Here is a 17,279-nt window from a genome sequence, read left to right on the forward strand (position 1 = left end):
CTGTCTCGGGGGACCTGTGGTTTCTTTTGCCACAGTGGGGGTGGGAGCCTCGGTACAATAACTGGAGCGCCGGCTGGGGTCCGTGGGGTTTTGGAGCCTGCGTCGGCGGGCTCCCGGTAAATGTCGGTTGAACAAGACCACAGCGAGCGGGAAGCGGCTGATCTCACGGTGCGGCGGGAAAGGCTACGGAAGAAAATGTATCTGCCCCTTTCCGTGGAGCCAACTAATCTTTTTTTTTTTTTTAATTTTTTTTTTTCAACGTTTATTTATTTTTGGGACAGAGAGAGACAGAGCATGAACGGGGGAGGGGCAGAGAGAGAGGGAGACACAGAATCGGAAACAGGCTCCAGGCTCGGAGCCATCAGCCCAGAGCCTGACGCGGGGCTCGAACTCCTGGACCGCGAGATCGTGGCCTGGCTGAAGTCGGACGCTTAACCGACTGCGCCACCCAGGCGCCCCGGAGCCAACTAATCTTAATCCCTTCCCTGTCTCCCTCCTGTCTTTATTGCGCTTGGGTGTTTTATTTTTTTCTAAAGGCTTCTCACCTTCCAACACATTGCAAACTTATTTACTATTTAAAAAAACTTTTTGGGGGCGCCTGGGTGGCTCAGTCGGTTGGGTGACTGACTTCGGCTCGGGTCATGATCTCACCGTTCGTGGGTTTGAGCCCCATGTCAGGTTCTGTGCCGACAGCTCGGAGCTCGGAGCCTGCTTCCAATTCTGTGTCTCCTCTCTCTGGCCATCCCCCGCTTATGCTCTGTCTCTCTCTGACTCTCAAAAAATAATTAAGTGTTAATTAAAAAAATTGTTTTTAACTTTTTTAAGTCTATTTATTTTGAGAGAGACAGAGACCACATGATCAGGGGAATGGCAGAAAGGGAGAGAGGGAGAGGGAGAAGGAGGAAGGAGAGAGAGAGAGAGAGAGAGAGAGAGAGAGAGAATGAATATCCCAAGCAGGCTCCACACTGTCAGCACAGAGCCCGACACGGGGCTCAAACTCACGAAACCATGATATCATGACCTGAACCATAACCTAGAGATGCTTAACCGACTGAGCCACCCAGGCGCCCCAAACTTATGTACTATTTTATTGGTTGTCTCTCTCCACCCCTCTAGAATGTAAGTTCCAGGAGGGGAGGGTTTTGTCTGCTTCGCTCACAGACACAAAGACAATGCACATTTGTCCAAATGCTGCACGTCGTTAACTGCGTTTGTCGTATGACCCTGGAGATGCCTGGGCTACCAGAGCTGCTCCTCGGTGCCGCTTCCTGGCGTGGCGTGGTAGAGAAGAGGCCAGAACGGCAGACGGTCCACTTGCTCTCGGCCAGGGAAGGCGCCGAGGCTCCCTGTACCGTCGATTCTTAGTCGGCCGTCTGGGCACGGTCATTACCGCCTGTTCCGCTGTCCTGCAGGTCTTGAACGTGTAGAGGTGTGAGAAGCCTGGGTCCACCCCCCAGTCCTTCCGGCCCACACCTCTGCCTCTGCAGCAGGGTTTGGAAGCCCGTCTCTAGGAGTAGGGGGTGTTTCCTTTGACGTCTTCTCCCAGGCAAGTTAGCCCCAGAAGCTCACGGTCAAACGGGCCCTTGGAGATCATGCTGTTCAGTTACTATTCCCAGGGACGTGTACCCAGATCCTCTGGGGAGCTTCCTGAAACTTCTCAGTCTTCTTCTGTCCCAAAGAATCCAACGTGCCTCCAGTTGAGGAGCATCATCACAGTGATTCTGGGTTGTTCCCGTGAGAGTGTGTTGTGCCCTGCGGGTGTGCTGGGCAAAACGTGGCTGAGAACTGGTCTGACCCAGGGGTTTTACTTTGGTAACACCCAGGAAGAAAAATAAAAGCTACCCTTTTTTGAGTGTTCATAGCGAGCCATATGCTGCTTCTGTTCTGTACATTGTATTTAATCCTCATGTTCGGAGGCATTACGTTGTTAATCCCATCCTGCACGTGAGAACAAAGGTCAGCAAACAGGTCACTCGTTCCAGGTATCGCTTGACAGAGTTGGATTTGAAACCAGATCTCTTATGTTCTCAACAGCCAAGCTTGGCTGTAGCCTGTCGAAGGACCTTGCGCCAAATTGCAGAGTCAAAGTTAGGATCGGAGCGTCTAACCTCTGTTATCCTCCGCGGTCTCTGATTTCACACTGTTCGTACGACGAGAGACAAGGAGACCTCCTCTCTCCCCCTGTGGCACCCCATGCCTACCTCTGCCAGTCACCCGTTCGTTCATCATTGTGCTCCCAGCCTGCCCCAGGACACAGTGGTACTCATTTGTGCCCGTCCCCGCATCTACTCAGATGTGTATTGAACTGAGCCGGTTGCCGTGCTGGTAACGAGGGGTGTTAGCTGGGGGCTCAGCCGGGTCTCATTCCCAGGCTATTAATTCACCCTCAGGGATCAGCATCCTGCCCCAGTCCTTGGTCCAGCCAGATCGCTACAGCTGTCCCCAGGTTGTGCTGAAACGCATTCCATATCCGCAAGCGATCGGAATCACATACTGCGGGGACACAGGCATGTACTGGGATTTACGAATGTTCTTGAGGTCCACATGGACTATCCGACGGCTCCCCGAGGAAGGACTGTGTTGGTGGCCTTGAAAGAAAGTGTGGGAAGTGGGTGTGAGACAGGTTCGGTCTAAGAATATCAGACTGTGTCAACAGTTGGTGGGAATGTTTTTTCCAATTTCACTAGACTCCACAGAGAAGTGGAGACCAGCTGTCCAAGCATCTGGGACGGTGGCATTATAATGGAGAAAAGGCAAACGTCTTCATTGCAGGTGACGTAGCAGTCTGACCCTCCCAACCAATTTGGATGGAAGAAAAGACGTCTGGGCTAACACTGAATTTAGGCTTCATTCGCCCAAAGCCTTCCTTTAATTCTGGCTCTTACGAAACTGGGGCTCAGACGGTCAGCATCTGAGTGTCTGTGTGTGAATGTATGCAGACCTCACCCTCTCTTTTCATTGCTGTAGTTCAGCCGCTCTCATATGTGGTCAGGAGAACAACCCTTTTAGGGGGTGAGTCAACACTGTGTTTTTAATAACACTAAGGCAGCGTTTGCCTTTTTCACTCTTATCTCACAAATGCACAGTGGAATTTTCCAGAAGCTACATGACGTGTTGACATTGTCAACTGTGACAGGTAATGAAATGTGTGCCTGTGCATTCTTATGTTTTGGTTCTGTTTTTGTTTGGGGGGGGGGTGGTTTAGAGAGTTGCTTCTTTATTTGTTTTTATGTTTATTTATTTATTTATTTAGAGAGAGAGAGAGAGAGAGAGAGAGAGAGAGAGAGAGAGAGAGAGAGTGTCTGCACAAGCGGGAGGGGGGCAGAGAGAGAAGGAGAGAGAGAGAATCCCAAGCAGGCTCCATGCCGTCAGCACAGAGCCCAACGTGGGCCTCGAGCTCATGAACCGTGAGGTCATGTCCTGAGCCCAAACCGAGAGTCAGACGTTTAACTGACTGAGCCACCCAGGCGCCCCTGTGCATTGTTGTGTTTTAAAAAATTCTCAGTTTTTTAAAAAAAATTTCTTTAATGTTTATTTTTGAGAGAGAGAGAGACAGAGCATGAGTGGGGGAGGAGCAGAGAGAGGGAGACACAGAATTGGAAGCAGGCTCCAGGCTCCAAGCTGTCAGCACAGAGCCCGACGTGGGGCTTGAACCTACAGACGTGAGATCATGACCTGAGCCGAAGTCGGACGCTCAACCGACTGAGCCACCCAGGCGCCCCTAAAAAAATTCTGTTTTAATTTCAAGTATGGTAAATATGGATTGACTTACCCCACATAAACCAAAGCTTTCTGGCATTCTCAATAATTGCTGTGGGTGTAAAAGGGTCCTGAAACCAAACATCTCAAGAACCGCTTCCGTGAAATAGTCATGTGCGTGTACTACGGGAAGCACGCACAGAGTTGGTACGCGCCCAGTACGGGACGGTGGCTCCCGCAGGGAAGGAGGGGCACTGAGATCTGGGGAGAAGGTGCAGGGGTGTCACTGAAGCTGAACAGCTTTATGAGGTGACACCACCACATAGAGCGAGTGGTGGGTGTGCAGGAACCTACTCCCCATTTCAGGTGTGAAACGGTTCCGAATAAACGTTTTAAGTGTAGAACCTAACATTCAACATGTTTCAGGCCCGTTTCCATTGAGGGGAAAAAAGTCACCCTCGGGATGGTTAACTAATTGCCAAGGGGGAGATGTACCTTTCCCCTGGAGAGATCTGGCGTTCATCCGCTTCAACCGCTTGCCTTTTGAAAGGGAGGCACTACCATCATGTGCTTCCTGCTGTGATGGGGTCCAGTCGCCTCCCCCTCCCCTGTCACCTCTGTCAGGTTCTCGCTGTTGTTCACTGTGAACTTCATCCTGAGGAAGCCGTCCAGAGTGTGGACAGCCGACAAGGCAGTTGGCCGGAACTCTTCACACAAAAAAGTCAGTGTCGATGGAAAACATCAATTCTAGCTTAGCTTAAAAGAGAGTAGTAAGCAGGCAGCCCAACCACACGAAATGCAGGAGGAGATCCTGGATCCAGAAGAATTTGGGTAACTGTAATATGGGCTCTGTACCAGAGTTATTAGTAAAGTTACTTTTCTTAGGTATAATAATGGTATTTAAGTCCTATATTGGCATGTCCTTATCTTCAAGAAATGTGTGCCAAAAACCTTAGGGTTGAAATACCGCGATGTCTGCAGCTTACTTTCAAATGGTTCAGAAGGAAAAAAAAAACAAACATAAAAGAGATAAGTCCCACGTGGTAAAAATGCTGTAAGTAAAGCAGAAAAGCTGTACCGTATGGCAGAGAGGAAGATCTGTGGTGTAGACACAGCCCATCCACATACGCCACAGGACCCTGGGAAACCTACTTCCCTTCTCCAGGCCCGTTTCCTCCATCTAAATAAAGCACTTGTATTTCTCAGCTCTGACAAAGCTGTGGTTCCAAGTCCCTCTGTTTCTCAGTCACTGAACTGGGACATGGTGGTGCCCGTGGTGTGTCCGACCGGGACTTGAACGTGTGTTGAGCAGTGGTGCGAGGCCCAGGGTGATGGCCGGGGAGGCCGAGCTCTCCCCTCCGTGCCTTTGCTGACACCTGTTTGCTTGCCGGAAGCGCCCCCTTCCTCTGGAGCAGGGTTAACCGTGCCCTCCTCTTGTACCCGTGGTCCTTTGCACACACCTGAACGCAGCACTCAGAGCCTTGTGGACTGTGCACGTGTGCCCTCCCCTCAAGGACAGACCGCATCTTGTATTCAACAGATGGCTGAGTTTCTCTCAAGTACCAGGCATACTTGAAACATAGTCAGTACTCAGCAAATCAGGTGTTTTCTTGCTCTGTTTTTAAATGAATGCAGGGAGAGAGACAGAAAAGGCAGGGATGGCCAGATCGCACATGAGTTGTGGTCCCTGCACCGCCACTGAAGAGTCCTTGCAGGTTTAGAAATACAACAGCCTTGGGGCGCCTGGGTGGCACAGTCGGTTAAGCGTCCGACTTCAGCCAGGTCACGATCTCGCGGTCCGTGAGTTCGAGCCCCGCGTCGGGCTCTGGGCTGATGGCTCAGAGCCTGGAGCCTGTTTCCGATTCTGTGTCTCCCTCTCTCTCTGCCCCTCCCTCGTTCATGCTCTGTCTCTCTCTCTCCCAAAAATAAATAAAAACGCTGAAAAAAAATTAAAAAAAAAAAAAAAAAGAAATACAACAGCCTTCAAAACTAGGCAAACTCAAAAGCACGCATTTATCCAAAGATATTTACTGAGCAGTCACTAGTCACAGTTCCCGGAACTACAGAGATGAGCAATATTTTTAAAACGAACAAACCGAGAAAAGAACCATCCTCGTGGGGGAGAGAGAAACCAGCAGACTTTCAGAACAGTGGTAAGCGGTATAAGGAAAAACGAAGCAGCCTCTTCTCAGTGGGGAGGGATCACACTCCCTGGAGGTGGCATAGACGACAGGCCGGAGGAGAGTCCGAGGGCGGGCAGAGCAGGGCTCCGGGCCTGGAATCCGAGCCGCCCCGGCAGCCAGGCCTGGCTGGGAGGCTCCGCACCCGCCCCTCCGGTGGACGAGCTCAAACGTGGGCATTCCACAAGACAGGACCCAGCAGCCCAGGTCCCGCCGCCTGGACGCCTGCGGTGGTTCTCCAGGCCACACCGAAGAACCTGCTGGAGACCCGGGTTTTCTGTGTGGACGTGGGAAGAATCAGAGGTAACGAGGGCTGTGCGTGTGGGCGCAGGAGCGCTTCGTCCTGATTCCACCTGATCTCGGCTCACGCAGGCCTGCTGTGACCTGAGCCGACGTTCCTTGCTCGAGATGGCGGCTTGGCGGCTAATCATGGCAGTAAACCACGCTCCTGTTAATCTCCTCAGACTTCGCCGAGTCCCAGCCACCCTGAAACCTAGTCGAGAAGGATCATTTCCCTCATTTTGCACAGCCAGGCACGTGCTTCCCCAAGGCCATGCGGCTAGCGGATGACAGGCCAGGCCTGGGCAGACTCTGATGCCGTGCCCCCTCCGCCTCCCCATACGGTCTCCACGAGGGGCAGTGTTGGTTGGATGTCCCTGGCCCATGTTTTGGTGCACCTCTGGTTCCCGGCTGCCACCAGCCACCCGGCCTTTTCCAGACGTTCCTTCTGCCCCTGTTCACTGGGGAAGACTGGTCAGAAAAGGGGCAGTCCGGAGATGAACTGAGCCATAGCACCACCAGAAGAGCCAAGGGAGAGTTGCGGCACGGGGGCTAAGAGGACAAGAACGAGGGTGAGTCTGTCCCCTCTGGTGCCCTGGAACGCCACCAGTGGCTCTGCAGAGAGCGGCTGGCGTGGAACGGAGGGGAGGGCCCCGGGGAGACTGCAAGGCAGCCTAGGGGCGAGGGGGTGCTGCGTGTGTGCGTGGAGGGGGAATTGAAAGGTGAGTGGGGACACGGAGGGAGTGAGGCCCAAGAAGCCAGAGGCAGAGGCCTGCAGAAGAAGGAGGAAGGCAGGGTCCCAACTAGTGGTGTCTGCCCCCCCCCCCACTTCCCCTTCCCCGGTGACTCTGGACAAGTCACTTAATGTAACACAGGGATAAATGTAATCACTTGCCCGTGAGGGTTGAGTATCTCATGACATCATGTAGGAGGTGTGCTTCACGCTTCAGAGAGTCGGGTGTGGCGAAGGAGAGGACGGCCCCTCCCTACGGCCCCCTTGCCTTGGCGCTGGCGGGGGAGCCGAGCACGTATTTCTCCGTGCTGGGGCGCCCAGACAGGTTAATGCGGGCTGCACCCTCCTCTGCTGCCAGCTGAAGGGCTTCCTCCCTGGTGATTCTCAGACTGCTTTTTCAAGTTTGCTTTTGTTGCTTGCGTGTTGAAAGTAAACAAGGCAGGACGTTACAAGCCGCCTCAGAGTCTGGCTCTGCTTCTGCTTGGCTTTGGGAACATTTATTTATGGCCACTTCTCTCTGGCCTCCCCTGTTCCCTCCTCACATTAATTCACTCAGCCCCTGCTGAGCCTGGGCTCGAGAGGGTGGTGGTACCGTGCCATGCTGAGGGCGGGGGGGGGTGGGGGTGGTGGGGGTGGTGGCTCACACCGGGGCCTGAGCTGTTCACCTAGAAGAAGACCTGGGCTGTATTAGCTCCGTCTTACAGAAGAGAATCACTCCCACGGAGCCCCGTGTTCTCCCTGTGATGGCCCTAGCGTGTACCCATCTGGTAACTGAGTGTGTTTCCTGCTAGATTACAATGTCCTTAAGGGCAGGACACATCCCGTTCGTCCCATTCAACCCCGGAACCTCACGGTGTGCCTTTCCTCTGGTAGTTATGAAGGGAATGGGAATGAATGTTCTGAGAACCAGAGGTTGGCTGAAGGCAGTGACTCCCGACCTGAGCTTTGAGAAGGGGTAAGACGTAGACCTGTGGACGTAGGAGGGAAGGCACCTTAAGGAGGAGGAAACGCCTTCTGTAATTTCTTGAATGATACCAGAGAGTCATTTTAACGGACCCGGCATCAGGAGGATGCTTTTGCTGCCAGACCCGGCCTTGCCACCAGCCTGGTCTCTGCCAGGCACAGTGCGGGCAGCCCAGTTCCAGGACAGCCAGGAGGGAGGGTCCCTGGGACCGGCAAAGAATTTGCCCCGTTGTCTCAGGACTCCGAAGATAGACCGGTGGGACGGGAACTCTGGCCTCAGCCTCTGACCACCCCACAGGGGAGCCTGTCTTGAGGTGCTGGTCCCTGAGGACCCTCTGCCCAGAAGAGGGACCTGAGGTAGATTGCCGGTCCCCTGCCGCGAGAGCTGTCACACGCCAAGGCACAGCATATGCTAGCAGGGTCCGGAGAAGGACCATCTAACTTGGCCTGGGGCTCCAAGGGGAGCTTTCTGGAGAGAGCAGCATGAGTAGCAGTTGCGGGTGAGTAGACATTACTGGTAACCTAGGCCGGAAAAGGCGTCCCAGGCAGGGGGCCTGCATGAGCAAGATCAGAGAGGCCACAGAGAATGGGGTCAGTGGGTCATGACCAGGACGGCAAGGAGCAGAACGTGAAGCAAGGGCCACCTGCCTGCCGAGGGCAGGGATTTTATCTGGTGACAGTCACGACTCCCGTTCTCCAGTGCTGGAGGGCTCCAGCTGCTGCTCCAAGGATTTCCCGAGGAGGGGTCTCAGAATTTGTATTTTAATAAGCACCTTCTCTGACTCCTAGGCACACAGTGTTGAGAACCACGGGCACAGAGTGAGAAGAGAAGTTCTAAGTGGTTCACACTGGGGAGCACCACGATTTAAAGTGGTTTTAAAAATCTGTTTTGGAGCAAAGACCCCTTGAGGACACGGTAAAAGCCTACTTCAGAAAAAGCTCACGCTCACTTTTGCAAATAATTTCAGGGAATCCTTAGGCTCAGTAAGCCTTTCTGTGCCCCCCGTTTAAGTACCCCTCGTATAAGCGGCAAAGAGAAAACCTTGCACAAGGGGGGCTGCAAGGGGCCCCCAGAGAGAAATGGGAGCCGAAGAGTAGAAAGAGGCAGAGGCGGGAGAGATTTTCAGAAATACGGACATGGTGGCACGTTTGTTCGAGACGGGAGATGAGGGTTCTGAGTGCACATGGGGGACGGAAGCCAGGTTCCGAGGGGGCCTGGGGCATGAGCAAGTGCTGAGAAAATGCGGGAAGCAGGGCAGGCAAGAGCATGATGGGAGAGCAGAGGGGGAGGGCAGTGGGCACGTTCATGGCAGCTCGCATCAGCCCCGCCCCTGTTCACAGGTGCTTATCAGGTGCTTAACCTGAGAGGTGAAGAAAGAGTTCCCAGTAGGGGCACCGCTCACCCTGGCTCCCCGCAGGGGCTTTCCGGCTGTCCTGTCTGGGTATTAGTGCCAGATGACCTGCCCTCGGCCCCAGGTAAACCCGCTTCCCAGTCCCGCTGGGGAGACAGAGTCAGACTGTGCGATGAGTTGTTCTGTCTGCAGGGGGCGGCGGCCGAGTCAGGGCACCGGGCTGAGCAGGAGGGGACAGGGAGGGGGGATCGTGTCTTTGCAGAAGTGATCCTCAGCTGACTCTCACGAGGAGCTGGGGAGGGCAGCGCGCACTTGCCCACGGCAGCCTTCTGTCTCCCCAGCCTGGGCGGGCAGCGGGGCGAGGCCAGGGGGCCCCTGTGGACGCGGCCGCCTCCCGGGCACTGGGCGCTGTGGGCCCAGCTCAGAGTCGCGGCTTCCCGGCCCTCCGATCCCGGGCGTCATGAGACCAAGAACAGTGTTGGTAATCCGTAACAGATGCTTTGGTTTGGCAGCCACTCGCCCTCTCGGGATAAATGGAGGGGGGTTGTAAACGGAATGTTCCCACGGGCTCACAATCATGAACACACTTAGCCACTTGGAGTCATGTATTCAACAAACAATTATTAGTGTCTACAGCACACACACTGGGGTGGCAGAGGGGGCAACAGCAGGGTCCCCACAGTCTAGTGGGGAAGAGGAGGCCGACGCGGGTACTGAGGGGCAGGACAAACTGAAAAGTGCTGTGGGCAGGTGCAGAGCCGAGCACAGTGCCAGGAGCCGGCCTCTGGCCGCGGGGGTCTCCGTGCCCCACCCTGGACTTAGTTTTCCAGCAAGCCTCTGTGATTATGCCTGTGCCTGTCTGTTCCCTTTTTGGCTTGACATCCTTTGTCCGTGCTTGATAAATTTGTACTCTGTTCTCTTAAGCTTTTGTTGGAAAAGCCCAGAAAGATCCTTACTGGTAGGGTGGAAGGGGATTCCCAGCTGACTGTGCTAGAGGGCGTGTGGCTGGGATGGAGGGGCTGCGTACTCGTGGGAGAAGGTCAGAAACCTCCTTCCCGGTCTGACGCGTCACGTCCCACAGCTGGCGGGGCAGGTGTCCTGCGCTTTTCCAGAAGCATCGGCCGGGCGAGAGCGTGAGGCCGACTTCCGGCTGCCTGCACTGCGGGCTGGGCTGCACGCTGTTCCTGTGTATTAGTGTTATCTCCAGATGCACGAGGGGTTTTCGTGCCAGGTCCAGGAAGATCCCTGGCTGTGTACAGAAATTTTGGGGTGTGGTTTGCGCCTTTTCTTTTTAAGCGAGGGATTTCAGCAGATACTCAGTAGCAGTCTCTGATGTGTGGTCTAAAAGCGTTAACTGCTGAGCCAGTGACAAGACTGGTGGTGCCTCGCTTGGGGCTGGGCCCAGCAAGTACTCCCCGCTGTCTGAGGGACTCCCGAGGTCAGATTAGCCTTGAACAGTTGGGGAAACTGAGGCCCAGAGTCACACAGTCTTTCTCCTCTAAGCACCTGACAGCAGGACTGTTCAGAGCTTCACAGGTGTCTCACATGCCACCAGGAGGGAAATGACAGGCTTCAACTTTTTGCACACTCCTATGTACGCACACCCATACACATACCCGTACAAACGCCCAGATGACAATAGGATTGGACCACTTGTCCCAACAGAGCCTTCTTCTGGGAGAGAGCCTGGTTGTACCTGCTGCTCAGAGCAGCCTGTTAGGTCCCACGGGGGAGAAAGTCCATCAGGCTGGTGACCCAGCGTCATGTAGCATAAACCAGCCTATTCCGACGCATTTCCCCCCTACTAGTCAGCTGGTTGTTTTGATCACATAAAGACAGCCTGTCAGAGAGAGGCCCTCATGAGACTTGACCTTAGCTTCCCTTCCAGCTCCGTGTGCCTCCGGGCACCTCAAAGCCGGGGAGGGTGGGAGCTGTGTGGACCCGTCAGCACGGGCACAGAGTATATGTGGCCTGCTGGGGGTTGGGGGGGGGGCGGGGAGGAGGAAGGAATTGTCGGTTTTCATTTAGTAAAGGAAATTTTATATGTACTTTTCAAAAAATAATTCACTCATTCATTCATAATATTTTTAAAAAGAAAACATTTGCCTGAACCGCCTTCAGATGCTAACTGCTTTAGACAAAGTTCATGATGTCTGGGGACAGTACAGAGTTTCCGTACCCAGCCAAGATGCAGAGAAGACAGGTGACTACGTAGAGCTCAGAGACCAGGTCCAGGCTGGAGAGCAATCGGTATCCTATGAAAACGAAAACAAAAATCCCAAAATACAAGATGAATCTTAGGCAGAAGAAATGGGTATTTTCTTGCATTTCAGTTTCGTTAGTGGTGATAAAGTAAACAGAGACAGGCCAGCGCCGTTCAAACGGGGAAAAAAAAGAATGGGGTTTTTTGGTTAACGCCAGGTTTGGTTTGCACACGTAAGGTGTTAAAAACAGCAGCCGCAGGGAACCCGTGTCTGTAATTACAACGGGAAAGATAGCTGTTGGTGTGTAAGCACGTGCTCGGGCAAAGCACAGTAGTGGGCACTTCTGCCCGTGCCACCCTGAACGACATGTGGTGACCCCAGGTCCCCCCTCCCCCCGGCCCCGGCGTCCAGGAGCTGCAGTTCCCTGCATAGCACGCCGGCTGAGCTGTTTGCCTCCCCCGCCCGGAGCCCCACATCCCCTTCCTGAGCTCGCCTGGGGCTGAGGCCCTTCGTGGGCAGCACACAGGGCGTCTTCTTCAGAAAGTCACAGAAAGTCTCCAGGCCCCCCAGCCCCTCCAGGCTCGCTGAGGCGTTAGACAAGCCACCGCGTGTTCGGGTAGCTGCGAGCTCTCTGAGGGCAGGGACTGCCCTGCTCATCTCCGCATCACTAAGTGTCTTTGACTCACTGGCCTCTGTGCTTGTCACACTGATGTGAAAACATGACACTCGGCCGGCCGTAGGACCTGGACAGGGAGGGAGCATGGGACAAAGCAGGGGTCACTGGAGGAGAGTGAGCGGGGACGGCAAGGGGGCTTGCGGCTTTGTCCCGTGAGTAACAGGGGAGGTCCCTTCAGCCGTCCAGTGGACCGTCCCAGGCCATCCAGGACACCTCTGTGACTCTGGAGGACACAGGGAGGGGAATGTCGCTTAGAACGGCCAAAACCACTTCGCCACCGAAACTACTTTGGGGAACAATAAGCCTCCCGCCAACAAGCGGTTTCGGTTCAAGGCCTCGTCTGCACGTAGAGCTGCTTTAGAAGGCCTGCAGCACTGGTCGTGACAATGGCTTAGGGCATCTCTAGGCCCTGAGGTCCTGCAGGGAGCATTGATTAAGCACCTGCTGTGTGCCAGGCTCCGGGCCTGCAGGCATGCCCCTGTCTGTGCTGTAGCAGGGCAGGTCACTTTGGGTCTTCCACAAAGCAGACCCCAAACCCTTCGGATAATAAGCGTGTGAGAGATTCGCGGGGAACAGTCAATGAAGGACAGAGGGAGTGGGAGCAGGCAGGGGGAGCCTCAGGCCATGATGCAGGTGTGAAAGGAGAAGGGGCAGAAGGGCCTAGTGGGAGGCGTCTCAGGCCGATGCAGGGCCCCAAGCAAAGGTTTCCCCCCGGAAGATTCCCCACGTCAGGCAGGTGCGAGCTGGCACATCAGTCGTTGGTGGAGAGCAGCCAGAGAAGTGTGGCCTCTGTGCATGCCTTGGTGGGGCACCCAGGGCGGCGGAGGCTGGGGCCGTGGGTCAGCTCCGCTCCCACAACAGGAGATCTACAGGGCACACTCGAGTGGCGGCTACACAGGGATTCTAGAAAGCGTGGCCCATCTCACAGTACCTTCCCATATTTGCTTCCCCAGAGTCATCCCAAGGGCTTCCGTGGGCCCGTGCCACCAAGTGGTAGGGCTGGGGTCTCCGCTCAGATCCCTGTGACCGCGGAAGTATGTCGGGACCGCATCAGGAACACACACCTGCTTGGCATTCACCGTCAGCGACGGAGCGTGTCAGCAGCGGTCAGCGACACAGTTGAGGCCATAACTTTATCTGTGCTCGCTTCACGTGGCTGTGGAACCATGGTCTGAACCAAGGCCTGTCTGCTGCTGCGTCCTCTTTCCTCTCACTTCTACTGGGTGTCATCAGCACGGGGCAGGAGCACTCCTCCTCCTAAGTGCAGTCTCGTGCAAGATACATGGTCTCAGGCTCCCAGACTCAGAAAAGTCAGAGCACAGCACCATTTGCTTTTCTTCTTTCTCCCTAACCTGGCTGTCTGTGGGGAGGAACCACGCCTGTTTTGATCATCACTGATTCCCCCTTAAATGTTTGTCGAATGAATGAATGACTTACGGGGAGAAAAGAAGCAGCACCGTTGCATAACAATTCACTCCCGATATGCCTGGCCACGCACAGAGCTCTCAACACACGGCTTGGTCGGCTGAGGTCAAGCCCACCCAAGACTCTTGAACCCCAGAGCACAGCTGGCGGGGGGGGGGGGGGGGCGGCCAGCAGGACGTTTGAGACCCAGCACTGGCCCAGCAAGTCGTCGGCTGGACAGTCGTCAAATGTAAAGCAAAGCAAAGGAGCATGTGTGGCAGGGCTTGTGTGTACCCTGGGCACACAATTATTGTTAAGATTGTATCAGTCTGTGCACTAGGTCACCTGCTGTCTGAGTCACAGGGGAGCGGGGTCCTGGGGAAGCCCAGTTCTTTGGGAGACTTAGGAACTGACTGTGTAGGCCAGGTGGAGGTTTCCAGGTCAACCGAGGGCCAACCCCCAAACACCCCTATTTTGTCACCCAACCACTGGGGCTGGGGGGCAGGGATCTTTTTCAGATACTTTGCTTCTCTGACTCCTTAAGTGGACATCACATGACTTTTTCTTGTTGAGACTGCTTAGTCTCAACGTTATGATTATCTGTCATTATGCAAACTCCTTCTGTATTGGCCTCGAATTGTTGGGCTTTAAATATTGTTCCTAGGGGCGCCTGGGTGGCTCAGTGGGTTAAGCAGCTGACTTCAGCTCAGGTCACGATCTCGCAGTCTGTGAGTTCGAGCCCCGCGTCGGGCTCTGTGCTGACAGCTCAGAGCCTGGAGCCTGTTTCGGATTCTGTGTCTCCCTCTCTCTGACCCTCCCCCATTCATGCTCTGTCTCTCTCTGTCTCAAAAATAAATGAACGTTAAAAAAAAAATTGAAAAAAAATATTGTTTCTAATTCTGAAATTGCATTTATATGCCCTCCTTTGCTGATAACTGCCACTCCTCACTGTTACGGGCGTGCCTGCCCGTAACGAGCATGCCTTGCCTTTTCAGTTTGGGAATTCTCGCGTGCTAGAGACTGAGAAACTATGCATCCAAGATTATCGGGCTCATATGCCAATGAAGAGGCCAGTGGGCTCAGAGAGCCTCCTTCTCAACACCCTGGCAGGAGCTGTGGTGCACTGATCTTGGTAGATGACCACTTTCTCTCTCCCGGGGCTTTTAGTGCTGCTCTCCTGTTTTCCGTCATGTTCTTAACAGACGAAGCTGCTTGGGAAATGCCTTCAGCAAAGTATGGTACGACCATCTTGTAGTGTCATCTATATCACTCTGTTCTGCAGAAGGTCAGCTAATCGAGTTGTTGTCCGCAAAGCTTGTATGATGCTTCCCTATCATAATGTCAGACGTTGAGCCTTTTGTTAGATGTTGTAAAGAATATTATGTGTGTCATCTGCTTTAGAGTCAAAAGAACTGGGTGGAAATCCCAAATTTAGTCTCTGAATACCTGTGTGAATTTGTGTAAATCTTTCCAAGTCTCTGAGCCACTCTTTGCACATTTACAAAATGGGGGCAACGAATGGCTACGTCCTATGTTGTGACACTTGGATGCTTTTAACGCAGTGTCTTATTTAACACCATGACCGGAATGGTGTAGACAGTTGTAGTTGGAATTCCTGTCTCATTCAAGCACTTTTTCCCTGAAGGGAAGGCTGTCTTTTCTAAGCTATGGGAAGTGTTGGCACAGTATTTCCTCTCTACTCCTCGAGGTCTTTGGAGAATGAAAACAGCCCTTCCGGGGGCAGTTGGAAGCCCTGACAGTTGGAAGTTTCTTTGTATCAAGGAGCGGTCGGCCTCCGTTTCCGAAAAGGGAAAGCCGGCTTCCAGAACCCTTACAGCTGAGGCTGACGCTTAAGTTTTCTCTTGGTCTGCAGTGAACAGAGTATCTGCCAAGCCCGGGCTTCCGTGATGGTCTACGATGACACCAGTAAGAAATGGGTACCAATCAAAGCTGGCCAGCAGGGTTTCAGCCGGATCAACATCTACCACAACACTGCCAGCAACACCTTCAGAGTCGTTGGGGTCAAGCTTCAGGATCAGCAGGTGAGTGCTGGGGCCACAGGTTATACTCAAGGGCGTATGCCCCCCCCCCCATCACACACACATATAGTGAAAATAGGTAAAAATACATAAATAAAATCAAAATTTGGAGTCAGAAGATCTGGGTTCACTTTCTGCCCCCATCTTCTCCTACGAGACCTTGAGCAAACTATCTGTTCTGAACTTCATTGTTCACATCTGTCTTATAGAGAGGGTCATCCCCACTCTGTCTTCCTCGCTGTGTTGTTGTTATATATAACATAATATAACATAGAATAAAATAATGGATGTGAAACGGCTCTGAAAACGATATTGCAGACCGTGTTAGTGTTACTTTCCGCCTGCGTGGCCATAAGTGATACGCTGTGAAAAGGTCTGGTTCCTCAGCCCCCAGAGTGTTGCTTTGGAAGGAATATCAAGGTGACGTGAAGAGTCTGAGATCACTTCCGTCCCTAAGAGCACATCCCGGGCACGTCAGACCAGGCGGCTCGTGAGTGTGCCTGGTGAGTCTGTGCAAACACACACGAGATTGGTCCGCCTGTGTGTGTAAGGAGTAGTCGTGCCCACATAGCTCAGGCAGAGTAGTGTGCTATGACCCGGACTAAAATAGAGATGTGGAAGAAGGGTTTGATGTAACTTAACCACAGTGACTCTGGTTGCTACTTCGGTGTTCTTCCTTCAACTCTCAGAGATCGACAGGGACATTTTTAGCAGTGAAATTAACAGTTCTGTGGTTTCAGCATTTATGAAAAACTCTACCCAAATAACGTCTCCGGGCATCCTTTGTCGGCCAAGCCCTTGCTAAACTGAGCAGCAGGTTAGCTGTTGTCTCTGCAAGAATCAGCATGTTAGCAATTGGAAAACCAAGAACAGAAACTTAGGACTCTTGTTTTTAGTATGTTGCCTATTGAATGGGTTTCTGCTTTGGCCAGAACAGCCCTGTTAAGTTTCAGGGAGAGCCCCACCTCAGGACCCCTCATAAAGGTTCCAGCCTGGAGCTCTTGGTACCTTCAGAGGCATCACTTTCCCTGGTCGAAGAGCCTTACTGCTAGCAAGGTTTTCCTAGAAATCTTCCAGAAGCTGCTTCCCTGTTCTTCCAATTCATTGGTTCTGGCCCCACCTGTCAGAGGTACCCTGTCCCACGTATCGCAGGATATACAGCCCCAATCATGGCGACCGCCAAAAACATCTGCCACGTTTCCGTAGCACCCCTGGGTGGCGGCTGGGAGGGCGGCACCTCCCTGCTACGTGGCTTTGACGTAAGGCCCGTTACCCGGTGCGGTTCCTGAATCGCCGTGGGTGGTCCCTGGGCGATTGCTTTTACTATGACAAGTTTCCCGTGCCCTTCCCACCTCTTGATTGCCCTCCGGGCACACTAGGAAGACAGCGCAGTGTGCTGGAAATGGCCGGGCGCCGCAGAACGGGACTCCCCGAAGCCAACACGCACCTTGCTGTCCGGGGCCTCGGCAGGAAGCACACGTCGGGGCTCCTCTGGGAGGTGACCTTTTCCCCCACGCGGGGAGGGACTGGCGGCGGGCCTCAGTGATGTCCTGGAGAAATTTGAAGGCTCTGTTGACTCTGAGAGACTCCCAGAGGCTGACAGAGAAGTCACCGGCACAGCCTTCCACCTGGGATTGCGTGTTCAAGCAGCAGGTTCCTGGAATGTGGTTGACACTCTTTCCCCAGATGGATGGCTGTGTTCCTGGGAACAGAAAAGGCGTTCTTAGTAGCCAAGGCCCTAGAGAAAGTG

The 17,279-nt window shown here is 53.7% G+C and overlaps 1 protein-coding gene across 5 annotated transcripts in view; it reads left to right on the forward strand.

The window, feature by feature from the left end:
- Positions 1-17,279, forward strand: part of EVL (Enah/Vasp-like) — a 149,975-nt gene that overhangs the window by 78,048 nt on the left and 54,648 nt on the right. For all 5 annotated transcript variants that reach the window (XM_023256220.2, XM_045060524.1, XM_019833629.2 and 2 more), the window contains exon 2: positions 15,364-15,532. In XM_023256220.2, the coding sequence (XP_023111988.2) occupies positions 15,364-15,532 (169 nt within the window). The remainder of the gene's footprint in view (positions 1-15,363; positions 15,533-17,279) is intronic.

Source organism: Felis catus, chromosome B3 (assembly GCF_018350175.1).
Source record: "Felis catus isolate Fca126 chromosome B3, F.catus_Fca126_mat1.0, whole genome shotgun sequence".
Lineage (NCBI taxonomy): Eukaryota > Metazoa > Chordata > Mammalia > Carnivora > Felidae > Felis > Felis catus.